Source organism: Erythrolamprus reginae, chromosome 9, assembly GCF_031021105.1.
Source record: "Erythrolamprus reginae isolate rEryReg1 chromosome 9, rEryReg1.hap1, whole genome shotgun sequence".
In the NCBI taxonomy this organism is placed as follows: domain Eukaryota; kingdom Metazoa; phylum Chordata; class Lepidosauria; order Squamata; family Dipsadidae; genus Erythrolamprus; species Erythrolamprus reginae.
Genome location: NC_091958.1, coordinates 25192328 through 25204367, shown reverse-complemented (window position 1 = coordinate 25204367; position 12040 = coordinate 25192328). Strand labels below are relative to the sequence as shown.

The following is a 12040-nucleotide window of genomic DNA, read 5'->3' as shown; positions in this document are numbered from 1 at the left end:
TTGAGTTTTTTTGAAAGTCCTAGAAACGGTTATTTTTCTTCTCACCTTCCTAGGAAAAGGACAATGGGGTAGATGGTAATAATGGAGATGCCAAATAACAGCCGGGCTATAATAACCATCACATCATTTCCAGGGTAGGACATGAGGATGTCTGCCGCAACGTCTGCTCCAAATGTTAAGTAGCCATACAAACCTTGCAGGAAATAATAATAATAATAATAATAATAATAATAATAATAATAATATAAAATAATAATACAAATACAAATACAAATACAAATACAAATACAAATACAAATACAAATATAATAATAATAATAATAATAATAATAATAATAATAATAATAATAATTTATTAGACTTGTATGCCGCCCCTCTCTGAAGACTTGGGGCGGCTCACAACAGCAATAAAACAGTAAAATAAAAATAAACCATGAGACAATCTTTGATCTGATGGGTCATCAATTTATATATATATATATATATATACAAGGGTTATCTGGAAAGTAAGGTTACAAGGCCTGTAGCTCTCGTGGGGAATGTTTACGGGGGGAGTTGGTGTTACTGTCATGTAACGGGAAGCCAGCGGAAGAGAACGAGCAGTGACAGTGGTCAGCAGATCATCGACTGGCGTTGTGGTGAAGGTTAGAGATGAGTGTCCTCATTCCGTTTCCCTCCAAGTGCAAAGTGCGCCCTGTAATACACTACCTGAATGCTAAGGGCATGAATGCTGCTGCGATGGGTGTCCAAGATTTTTCTCGCCAATTGCTGAATTTTGAATTTTGGGGCTGAAGGAAAATGGGCACGGCACCACTTCATTGATTGATGTTTGCTCTTTAGAGTAGGGTGATAAGCCCAAGTTTCATCTCCTGTACAGTTGAGAAAAACCTTGTCTTCAATCTCGAAATGGTCAAGAAATTCTTGGGCAGCACTAACTCTGTCGATTTTGTGCACTTCAGTAAGCGTATTGGGCACCCATCGCAGCAGCGAACATTCCCCGTGAGAGCTACGTGCTTTGTCACCCTACTTTCCAGATAACCCTCGTATATATAAAAGCTTATTCTCCATGTTTGATAGGGATTTCCTCCTTTGATGGTTTTCTGATTAATCAAGAAACTGCTTAATCAAATTGGCAAGGTAAGCTACTATAAATAAATGGGTAGCAAATCACACACACACACATAAACACACACACTAAAGCCGCACGAATCCCAGCAACTGATAAGGTCCCATAGAGTTGGCCTTCTCCAGGTCCCGTTGACTAAACAATGTCATCTGGCGGGCCCCAGGGGAAGAGCCTTCTCTGTGGCAGCCCCGGCCCTCTGGAATCAACTCCCCCCAGAGATTAGAACTGCCCCCACCCTCCTTGCCTTTTGTAAGCTACTGAAGACCCACCTATGTCGTCAGGCATGGAGAAATTGAGATACCCCTGGGCTTATATTGTATATGTATGGTATGATTGTGTTGCATGGTTTTAATAACGTGTTTTAGATATCTTTTAAATATATTGGATTTGTTAGATTGTTGTTATTGTTGTGAGACACTCCGAGTCTCCAGAGAGGGGCAGCATACAAATCTAATAAATTAAATTAAATTAAATTAAATTAAAGATGCTAACTAGTTGGACAATGAAATGTCTTCAAGCTAACTACCAAGCTCAGAGACCACTAGAAACTCCACCAGTTTAGTTATTTGGTTGAAAGAAAATGTATGACAAACTCCTACAAGTTCTAAACCCAAAATAATTCTTTGCCCACCAATGATTCCCATCAAGTCACTTTTAGTGAAATTTCTCGATTGGTTCCCAATTAGAATTCCATCCAACTGAACTATTTCCCAGCTAGAACCAACATATCCCCTAATATCCATTTGTGAGATTTCAAGCGTTACGATGCTCAGGCTGCCCAGCGGGTAGTTGGCTAGAGTGGAGTGGAGCTGAAATCCAGACTGCATTATGAATTTAGTGGTTTTCTTGCAGGCATTTCATTGCTCAACTAGGACTGATGATGTTACCTAGTTGGGGAATTAAACCTCTGCAAGAAAACTGCCAAGCTCAGAGAGCACCAAGGACCCCACAGTCCTCCCCCTCCTCTCCACAAAGCCCATCCCCTTCCAGCTCTGATAATGTTACCTAGCTGGATTGTGAAACGCCTGCAAGAAAACAACCAAGTTCAGAGAACACCAAGGATCCCACAGTCCTCCTGCTTCCTCCCCTCTAATATTGATGGTGTTAACCAGTTGGGTAATGAAACGTCTACACGAAGACAAACAAGCTCAGAGAGCACCAAGAACCCCACAGTCCTCCCCCTCCCCCTCTAGTCCACAAACTCCACTCCCTTCTTGCACTGATGATGTTACCTAGCTGGATCCTGAAACGTCTGCAAGAAAACTCCGAGAGCATCCCCTCATTTCAACCTTGCGCTACAAATTAGATTGAGATTGAGATTGAGATTTAGATTTAGATTTAGATTTAGATTTAGATTTATTGATTTAGATTTAGATTTAGATTTAGATGCCACTCCTCTGCTGATGGATTCGGGGTGGCGTACAACAATAAAATCAAGTACAAAAGTTAAAACCCCAATATTAAAAAAACCCATTCATCCATCTATCATTCACACTACTGGCTGGAGCAGAATGTTGCCGCCCAAGGGCCCAAGCCCTGCCAGTACAGCCATGTTTTTAAAGTCTTTCGGAAGGCTTTGGTACCTTCTGAGGGCACCAGGTGTGAAAAGTCTCTTCTCTGATGGAGAACGTTAAGAGAAAGATACCTGTCAGGGAGTAGATCAACAAGCAGAAGAGCATGGACATGACGGACACCACCACCCAGTGGGAGAGTCTCTTATCGCTCAGGCTGCAGTAGATGGCCACACAGGCTTCATGACACTGGAAGACAAAGAGACCTTGAATATAAAGCACAGCCCTGAGCGCCTGGCCTGCCTAGCACCCACTCCGTTGACTTCTTCTTCACTTCAGAGCCTTAAAACTGTCAGTACCCAACGTTACTCTTTGTTCCAAATAACATCTGAGAAACAAATCAGAGTCCAAATGTTGAGTTGTGTGATTGTTCTTAAAAAGGGTTTCTTAATTGTTCTGCTTTTTATTACTGTATTTGTAGACTGTATTGTTTGTTGGGAGCTGCTCTGAGTCCTTGGAGAGGGGCGGCATACAAATCTAATAAATGAATGAATGAATGATTGAATGAATGAATGAATGAATGAACGAATAAACAAACCTTGAACTTCTTCCAAAGCACCAATTAATTGACAGAGCCATGTTTATTTATTATTTATTTTATTAATTGGACTTTTATGACTCCTCTCTCCAAGGACTCCAGGCGGCTCACAACATATGTTGGTTATGAGCTGTAGTCAACCCAATACAGTGGTACCTCTACTTAAGAACTTAATTCGTTCCGTGACCAGGTTCTTAAGAAGAAGGGTTCTTAAGTAGAAGCAATTTTTCCCATAGGAATCAATGTAAAAGCAAATAATGTGTTCAAACCCATTAGCAAAGAAATAAAAGCTTGGAATTTGGGTGGGAGGAGGAGGAGGAAGAAGAGGAGGAGAGTGTCTGCTGAAGGAAGAAGGTGAGGTGAGGGGAATCAAAAAAATCCAAAACTTTAAGGCTTTTAAAAAATGGCAGGAAACTGGCCAGCCCTTCGTGCCGCTCTCAAATTTCCAGGGAAATTTTTCCCGGCTCGGGTTTGTAAGTAGAAAATGGTTCTTAAGAAGAGGCAAAAAAATCTTGAATACCCAGTTCTTATCTGGAAAAGTTCTTAAGTAGAAGAGTTCTAAGGTCGATATACCACTGTACTTATTGCATCCTCAAAGATATCCATAAATTTAAGTGTCCTTTTGCAACAAGTATGGAGAAAGTCAGCAGCCCCCATGTCTCCTTCACCTCTTAAGAAAATAAAGCAAAATATTCACTTTATTACCTGAAATCCAAAACAGATGGTTGGGACAACGCTGAACATGGAGGCCCAAGAACTGTGCAATTGAAAAAACAAAACAAAGTTGTACGTTACAAAGATGGCCACTGTCGGTCCACATTTCACAAGTTGGCCACGCCCACCCAGTCACTTGACCACCAAGCCATGCCCACAAAATAAGCCATGCCTACAGAACCAATAATTAAAAACAAATTAGAATCCACCTCTGCTATATCTCCATACTCACCTAGCAGAATGGAGACGCTCTTGCTTAACAGCGTGATCGGTTTGGAGATAATATTTCAGCACAATGACCAGCATCAGGTAGCAGGCAGCTAAAGTACCAAGGATGCTGGAAAAGACATGCAGAAAGAGTGATAACTGAATGTTATCTCAGGAATGCAGAAAAAAGAATGAATTGACGCTCTTCCGAGACAATAGATAACAGTTAATTATTACAATGTGTGCTTCTGTGAGGTTTTAAAACTTGCATTTTCACTCATGTATGTTTGCTTTCGAATAAAGAATGGGATTTTTAATAAAATAAGTGATTTCTGAGATTGGGATCGGAGTCGGAGGGCCGGGATCAGAACACTGAAGCGGTATATAAGTCTAAATGCTATTGCTAAATGCTATTGCTAATTGTAAAATTTATCCCATACCCTATATTAATCTGAGTCCTTTTTTCTTTCTAATTTCCTCATTAGCATGTCCATCTCTGCACATTCTACGATTTGTTTTTAATTACCATTCCATCTTGGTGTATTTTCATTACTCCATAACTAAGCATAGGTTATTATTATTATTATTATTATTATTATTATTATTATTATTATTATTATTATTAATTAGATTTGTATGCCGCCCCTCTCCGCAGACTTGGGGCGGCTCACAACAGTAATACAAAAACAATATAACAGTGAGACAAATCTAATATTAAAATAAAACATATCTAACACCCCAACAATTTAAAACCATACAACACATACATACCAAACATAAGATATAAAAGCCCAGGGGAGGATGTCTCAGTTCCCCCATGCCTGGCGATGAAGGTGGGTCTTGAGTAATTTGCGAAAGACAAGGAGGGTGGGGGCTGTTCTAATCTCTGGGGGGAGTTGATTCCAGAGGGCTAGGGCCGCCACAGAGAAGGCTCTTCTCCTGGGGCCCGCCAAACGACATTGTTTGGTCGACGGGATCCGGAGAAGGCCAACTCTGTGGGACCTTATCAGCCACTGGGATTCGTGCGGTAGAAGGCGGTTCCAGATGTATTCTGGTCCAATGCCATGTAGGGCTTTAAAGGTCATTACCAACACTTTATCCTTGCCACTGTTAAAATGTGGATAATCAAATATTTAATCTTCTTTGTATACATTTTATTAAAAACGCCTAGTAAAAATTATTCTGTTTTTTTCTAAATTTCCTCATTCATGATTTTCTTTCAGCCACTTCCCTATCATGTTCCAATACGTTCTTGCTTCTGAAAGACCAATGGCTATTGCTGTTGAACTCTGTCTTACCTTGTATATTTTTGGAAGCCAATTTGTCTTGGGATGGAAAGCGGGAAAATAACCAGGAGGCACAAGGTGGACAAGGTGAAACGCTGGTCGATAAACCAGGGCTGGCGAAAAGTGTCTCCATTCAGGGTTTCGTTGACGGAGAAAGAGTCACATACTAGCGGGGAAAAAGTTAGGAAAGAGGAGGTCAGGCTTAGAAGAGGCAGGAATGTATCTAAAGTTCGTCGTCTTCTACTTTGGCTTATGACCAATCACTTAGCAACCATTCCAAGTTACAACAGACCAGGCGGGGGCTCCTTGTCTCCAGCACCATTGGTGCACTACCGGAGATTGGCATGGCATGCACACATCTGGCTGGCAGGTGGCTGCATGTCGGCATGAGATTCGGCTTCTGCACATGCGCTGGAAATGAAATCTCACAAGAGGATGCTCACGCACATGAGATTTCACCAATTTTCAGCTGGTTTTTTGCTTCACGGCAAAAACAATGGTCCATGTGCAGAACCAAATCTTGCATAAGTGTGTTAGGGATGGGGATCTGCATGTGCAGCTCCATTTTCCCTACCGAAACACCATTCCATTCTCCCCCCCCCCCATTATCCCCAGAACCCATTACTGAAAAAGACCAAGAAAAATGTACAGTGGTACCTCTACATAAGAACTTAATTCATTCCGTGACCAGGTTCTTAAGTAGAAAAGTTTGTAAGTAGAAGCAATTTTTCCCATAGGAATCAATGTAAAAGCAAATAATGTGTGCAAACCCATTAGGATAGAAATAAAAGCTCGGAATTTGGGTGGGAGGAGGAGGAGGGAGAAGAGGAGGAGGAGAGTCGCTGCCGAAGGAAGAAGGTGAGGGGAGGGGAATCAAAATAATCCAAAACTTTAACGCTTAAAAAAAAGGGGGTCTCTGAATTGGCGAGGAGGAGCACGTGCCTCCCATACACCCGACACGAGGCTGCCTCCTATAAACTCTCTCCCAGACAGAGAAACCCAGGGGGAATGGCAGGAAACTGGCTGGGCCTTCATGCTGCTCTCAAATTTCCTGGGAAATCTTTCCAGGTTCAGGTTCTTAAGTAGAAAATGATTCTTAAGAAGAGGCAAAAAAACCTTGAACACCCGGTTCTTATCTGGAAAAGTTATTAAGTAGAGGCATTCTTAGGTAGAGGTAGCAAAGTATTTGGGACCCTAATTCAAAATTCTGACATGCTCCCCCACAAGTTTGCTTAATGACCACTGCAAAAAGGACAGTAAAATCTCTTCATTAAAAATAGGCATGACCGACAACTGTAATTGCAGGCTCAATGACTGTCGTATGTCGGGGACTACCTGCACCCTCTTTTTATGGTTAACATTTGGACCATTAGAATGGAAGTCATTCATCGCTGATTACACATAGTCCTCAAGCTAAACAATTTATGTTGCTAAGTGAGAAATTTGTTAAGTAAGTTTTATGACTTTTCTCATCACGTTTGATAGGTGAGTCACTGCAGTTCTTAAATTAGTAACACGATTTCCCTATTGACTTTGCTTGTCACAAAAGGGGATCACATGATTCTGAAGCATCATAAATACGTACAAGTTGCCAAGTGTCTAAACTTTAATCGTAGGGATGCTGCAACCGTTGTAAGTATGAAAAATGGTCATGTCACTTTTTTCAGTGCTGTTGTAACTTCAAATGGTCACTTAAGAAACTGTTGTAAGTCAAGGATTAGCTGTATTTCAATTGCTCCCATGGAATCTTATTCTGTCAAAGTTCCAATTAATGAACCAAGCAAATCAGAACTCTGAGACTTGAATCCACTTCAAAGAACTTGTTTATTGAGTACATCATATTGGCACTGGTTAAAGGAAAACCAACTCTAAATCATTCCTGTGGTTTCAGTATAATTAAAATTGGAAATACTCTCATCCCCAAGTATCCCGGGTCACATTGGCCAATTAAGTCCATTGGCAGGTTCTCCAGGTACTCCTTCCGTAACCAGTGGAGATGACTTTGGTTCCCACAAGAAAACTCTCTGTTGTATCTAGTAAGGCATTCCAACTTCCTTCCCCCCTTCCCCTTCTGTGTGGCAACTGAGGAACAGTAAAATGGCTTCTACCAGGTTCGGTTCAAAGTTGACATTTAGTTTGATTCAGGCCTTTCCCAAAATAGCTACCTTGAAAGAGATGGCCATAGTTTATCGGAAGACAAACTAGCATGGCAAGTCCTCCCCACCCTCAATGACTTACCAAAAGGGAATCTCTAGGAGCATAAGTTAAATTCAACACCTAGACAGATGGCCACATGTCCAAGTAAAGCCATTTTGTTTTCTAAGAATTTCTCTGGGGCTTACATAGGACACAGAGATTGTCCAGGAAATAAAGCTGAGCTCCAGGATTGGTGCCCAAAGTGAATCAAGTCAGAGGAGACTTGAAACATCACTGGGCATGCCAGTTACTCCTTTTTAAAATGGAGAAGACACTCTGTCTGTGTGTGGTTGATCAAATTGATCTCTACTGTCCTAAATCTAATCCTTCTATGAAGCTTGGAGGAATTGCAAATTTAAGATTTGTGGACTTCTACTCCCAGAATTCCCTAACCACCATGGCGGGCTGGAGAATTTTGGGAGTTGAAGTCCATAATTCTTAAAGTTGCTAAGGTTGGACAGCCCTCATTTAAACCATAAAGTCTAGGGCTATCCTGGATAGGCTGAGCATTCTGGCCCAGAATGGCCAACTTCGTGATTGATTGTTTTTTCTCCTGAAAAAATGAAGTCACCCCCTCTAGCATCCCCACCACCTCACCCAACCAAAAAAGACTGCCAAGTACCAAAGCAGAGTTAGCAAATTCCAAGGGAATCCGAGTCTCACATTTTTCTAGTTGATCTCCCATAACTCTGAGGAAAGCCACGGAGATCATGAAGAGGTTCAAGATGAAGCACACTTCGCAAAGCTTGCCGACAGCTGACCCACAGATTTCTCTCACCACACCTTGGTAGGTTGTCTGAGTGCTGATGGAAGCAGCATAACCCAGGATTACTAAGCCGCTAATGAGGAAAATCAAAGATCCCTGCCAGGAGAGACAAGAGAAGATGACACTGAAGAGAAGTACTGTAGAAGCCAACTGAAAAAAGTCAATAAAATATGCCCCTGTCTGTGGTGCTGAAGGCTAAGGAGTGTCTCTAAGAATTACCTTGGGTAGCCACTACTTGCATTTCTATGGAAGGCATATGGTGGATCTCTTACCATTGGTCCACATGGTGGACCTCTTACCATTGGCCCATCCACTTGATATGTTAGACTAAGTTCACACAATATGCTAAATCCATGTTAGCCCAACATATTGTCCACATGTACATTCCATGTTATGCCCAAATCATCTACATTAACATGATGGCTCAATTCACCCAACAGATTAAACAATGACCAGGTTCCCCACAAAAGACCAGATCATAAACCTCCTTCATCCATTCCAGGCATCTTATGCAAACCAAGGAATCAAATTGAGAGCACTGCTGCTGAATATTTATTCTGCATTTTTCCATTTGTCCTAAGTTCTAGTCTCTACAAGTTGGACAAAAAGTGAAATTAATGTCACAGTTTACTTAGAGAATCATAGGACTGGAAGGAATCTTGAAGGTCTTATAGTCCAAGCCCATGCCCAAGGAAGAACATTTTATTCCTTTCTTGAGAAATGGCTGTTCAGTCTTTTCTTGAAGACCTCCAGGGATGAAGCACCAACTACTTCTAGAGGCAAGCCATTTCCTGTCCTCACTCTCAAAATTCCTCCTTAAAACTTGTAAGGAAAGAAAAATTAGATATGCCTAGAAATTAATAAGCTATTGTTAACCTCCACGTTAGAAGGAAGAATGGAAGAGTAAACTTTGACTCTTTAGATGTTTTGAGAAGGTCTGTTCTTCTTTAGATGTAAGAGAATGTTGGTTCTTCTTTAGATGTTTTGAGAAGGTTGGTTCTTTAGATGTTAGAAAATGTCAGTTCTTCTTTAGATGTTAGGGAATGTTGGTTCTTCTTTAGCTGTTAGAAAAGGTTGCTTCTTTAGATGTTAGAGAAGATTGCTTCTTTACATGTTTTGAGAAGGTTGCTTCTTCTTTAGATATTTGAGAACATTGCTTCTTCTTTAGATGTTTTGAGAAAGTTGGTTCTTCTTTAGCTGTTAGAAAAGGTTAGTTCTTCTTTAGATGTTAGAGAAGGTTGTTTATAAGGTTGTTTATAAAGTTTGAGAACGTTGCTTCTTCTTTAGAAGTTTGAAATGTTGCTTCTTCTTTACATGTTTTGAGAAAGTTGATTCTTCTTTAGCTGTTAGAAAAGATTGGTTCTTCTTTAGATGTTAGAGAAGGTTGGTTCTTCTTTAGCTGTTTGAGAACATTGCTTCTTTAGATGTTTTGAGAAGGTTGGTTCTTCCTTCGCTGTTTGAAAGGTCAGTTCTTCTTTAAATGTTAGAGAAGGTTGCTTCTTCTTTAGATGTTTGAGAAAGTTGGTTCTTCTTTAGCTACTTGAGGTGGGCCAATCTACAAGAGATCTCAGGTATATAATCTACAAAAGATCACAGGTGGTCCAATCCACAATAGATCTTAGGTGGTCCAATCTACAAGAGATTTCAGGTAATCCAATGCACAAGAGATCTGGAGAGCTTTCCATTTGCACTTACCACTTCCACAGAGATCGCTGGGGCCATTCCACCGGCTTTATTGAAGGCCCAGGGGAAATTCAGGAGTCCTGCTCCAAGGGCAGACTTAAGCAAGATGAAGATGGCACCAGATGAGGAAAGCTGGGGGCTATCAGACTCCAGAGATGGCTTGGCTAGCAAGCTAATGCTCTCTCTAGCTAACTCCTCCATGTCTGAAAAGAAAAAGAGGATTGGGTGTTTTATTGCAGTCAGGTCTAAGCGGACACCAACAATTCCACAATACTTCTCAAGTAAGTCAATCCGGCTCCATGGCTTTGCAGTAAAGTTCCAAAGATGTTCTTCATCTGGGGAAGATAAATGACAAAAATAAAGGGAAGAGGGGATCCAAAGGTTTTTTCCCCCCCCCAGCCCCCTGCCTCACTCACCAGCTTAGCCTACTGAAGGGAGGGGGCTGGGAAAAGAAAGGAAGATATTGTGGAGTGAATGGTAATGAATGTTTTTAAACTTTTTAAAACTATATTGGAGTTTTAAAAGTCTTTTTAGTCATATTAATTGGATTTTTAGATGTATTTGCTATGGTTTTTTGATATGTTGTGAACACCCCGAGTCCTAGGAGTGGGGTGGCATACAAATCCAATTAATAAAATAAATAAATAAATAAATAAATAAAACGGCCTGAAAATGCCCAAAAACCAGGCCGTTTTTGGGGAATGCTTTTGGTCCAAAAATGGCCGCTATTCCTGGCATTGCGTTCAGACACTTTTAACTCAAAGCAAAGCAACTAGTTCTTCTGGTATCTCATCCATTTTGCAAAGGCTTGGCAAAATGACCAGGACTCTTCCTTGATAAGCAATCCAAGACAGAAAAACGGAGTGAAGGTTCTCACGAGTCAACCACAACATGACACAACACAACACACGAGTCTAAACTATTGTTTTCTGCAGCCTTTCAGCCAACTCTACTGTTCTTAAGTAGACTAGGGGAATGGCCAATTAGCCCCCAGTCTTACTCCTGAGGAAACCTCCTCTAGAGTAAACATTCTTGTCTCTTGGCAGCTCTGCAGGCTCTTGCAACAAGAAGATGAGAAACCACTGCTTTGAGGTGCTGGAGGTTCCAAAGGCCCTGGCTGAACCTCTGCCTCTGGCCCTGAGCCCTCACCAGCCTCCTCACTGTCCGACTCAGACGCCAGCTGCTCAGGTCACTGACGCATCACTAAGTTGGTCTCCACCTGAACAGGATCTACTAACAGTGACACAGGCTGCTGGTGGGCCACAACAGAAGCCTTGATGTTTTTGTCATGCACTACAGCTGCTATCTGTGTTGTGTTGTGTGTGTTTTATATTATTTATTATTTATATTATTTATGCATTTTATATTTTATATTTTGTTGTTTTTGTTGCTCCCTCTGCAGATCTCCAGTTTCAAACACCTTTCAGGCATAAAACATACAGGCACCATAAAGGCCAGTCCCCAAATGAGCATAATGAAGTTAGTGATGAAGTGACCTGCTTTCATTTGGGAATTTTACAGGATTTAAAAAGCCAAATGGATGACAATGAAAAAACACCAAGGCAACGTATCAAGAAGGAGCATAATTTTCAAAAGCTGGGAGGCACCAAAAAGTGTCAAATAGCGTGGGTGAATGTGCGAAAAATATGTATATATATTTTAGGCCATTTGTTTTTCTATACAACCAAGAACGGGTAGATTGGTGTACAAAAATTATATCGAGGATTTTTTTAAAAAGGAGTTTGATTTGTCAGAACTAAGGCCAGCTTTTTTTTTATCAGACCAGAATACCTCCAGGACCGTCTTCTGCCGCACGAATCCCAGCGGCCGATAAGGTCCCACAGAGTTGGCCTTCTCCAGGTCCCGTCGACTAAACAATGTCATCTGGCAGGCCCCAGGGGAAGAGCCTTCTCTGTGGTGGCCCCAGCCCTCTGGAATCAACTCCCCCCAGAG

At 41.3% G+C, this 12040-nt stretch overlaps 1 protein-coding gene across 6 annotated transcripts in view; it reads right to left on the bottom strand.

Annotated features, from left to right (window-relative positions):
* SLC38A8 (solute carrier family 38 member 8) overlaps window positions 1-12040 on the bottom strand; it is a 45415-nt gene that overhangs the window by 9424 nt on the left and 23951 nt on the right. For all 6 annotated transcript variants that reach the window (XM_070760552.1, XM_070760547.1, XM_070760546.1 and 3 more), the window contains exons 2-8: window positions 10100-10290; window positions 8302-8500; window positions 5455-5608; window positions 4182-4286; window positions 3941-3992; window positions 2772-2886; window positions 46-193 (exon numbers count right to left, since the gene is read on the bottom strand). In XM_070760552.1, coding sequence (XP_070616653.1) covers window positions 46-193; window positions 2772-2886; window positions 3941-3992; window positions 4182-4286; window positions 5455-5608; window positions 8302-8500; window positions 10100-10288 — 962 coding nt within the window. In that variant the 5' untranslated portion in view covers window positions 10289-10290. The remainder of the gene's footprint in view (window positions 1-45; window positions 194-2771; window positions 2887-3940; window positions 3993-4181; window positions 4287-5454; window positions 5609-8301; window positions 8501-10099; window positions 10291-12040) is intronic.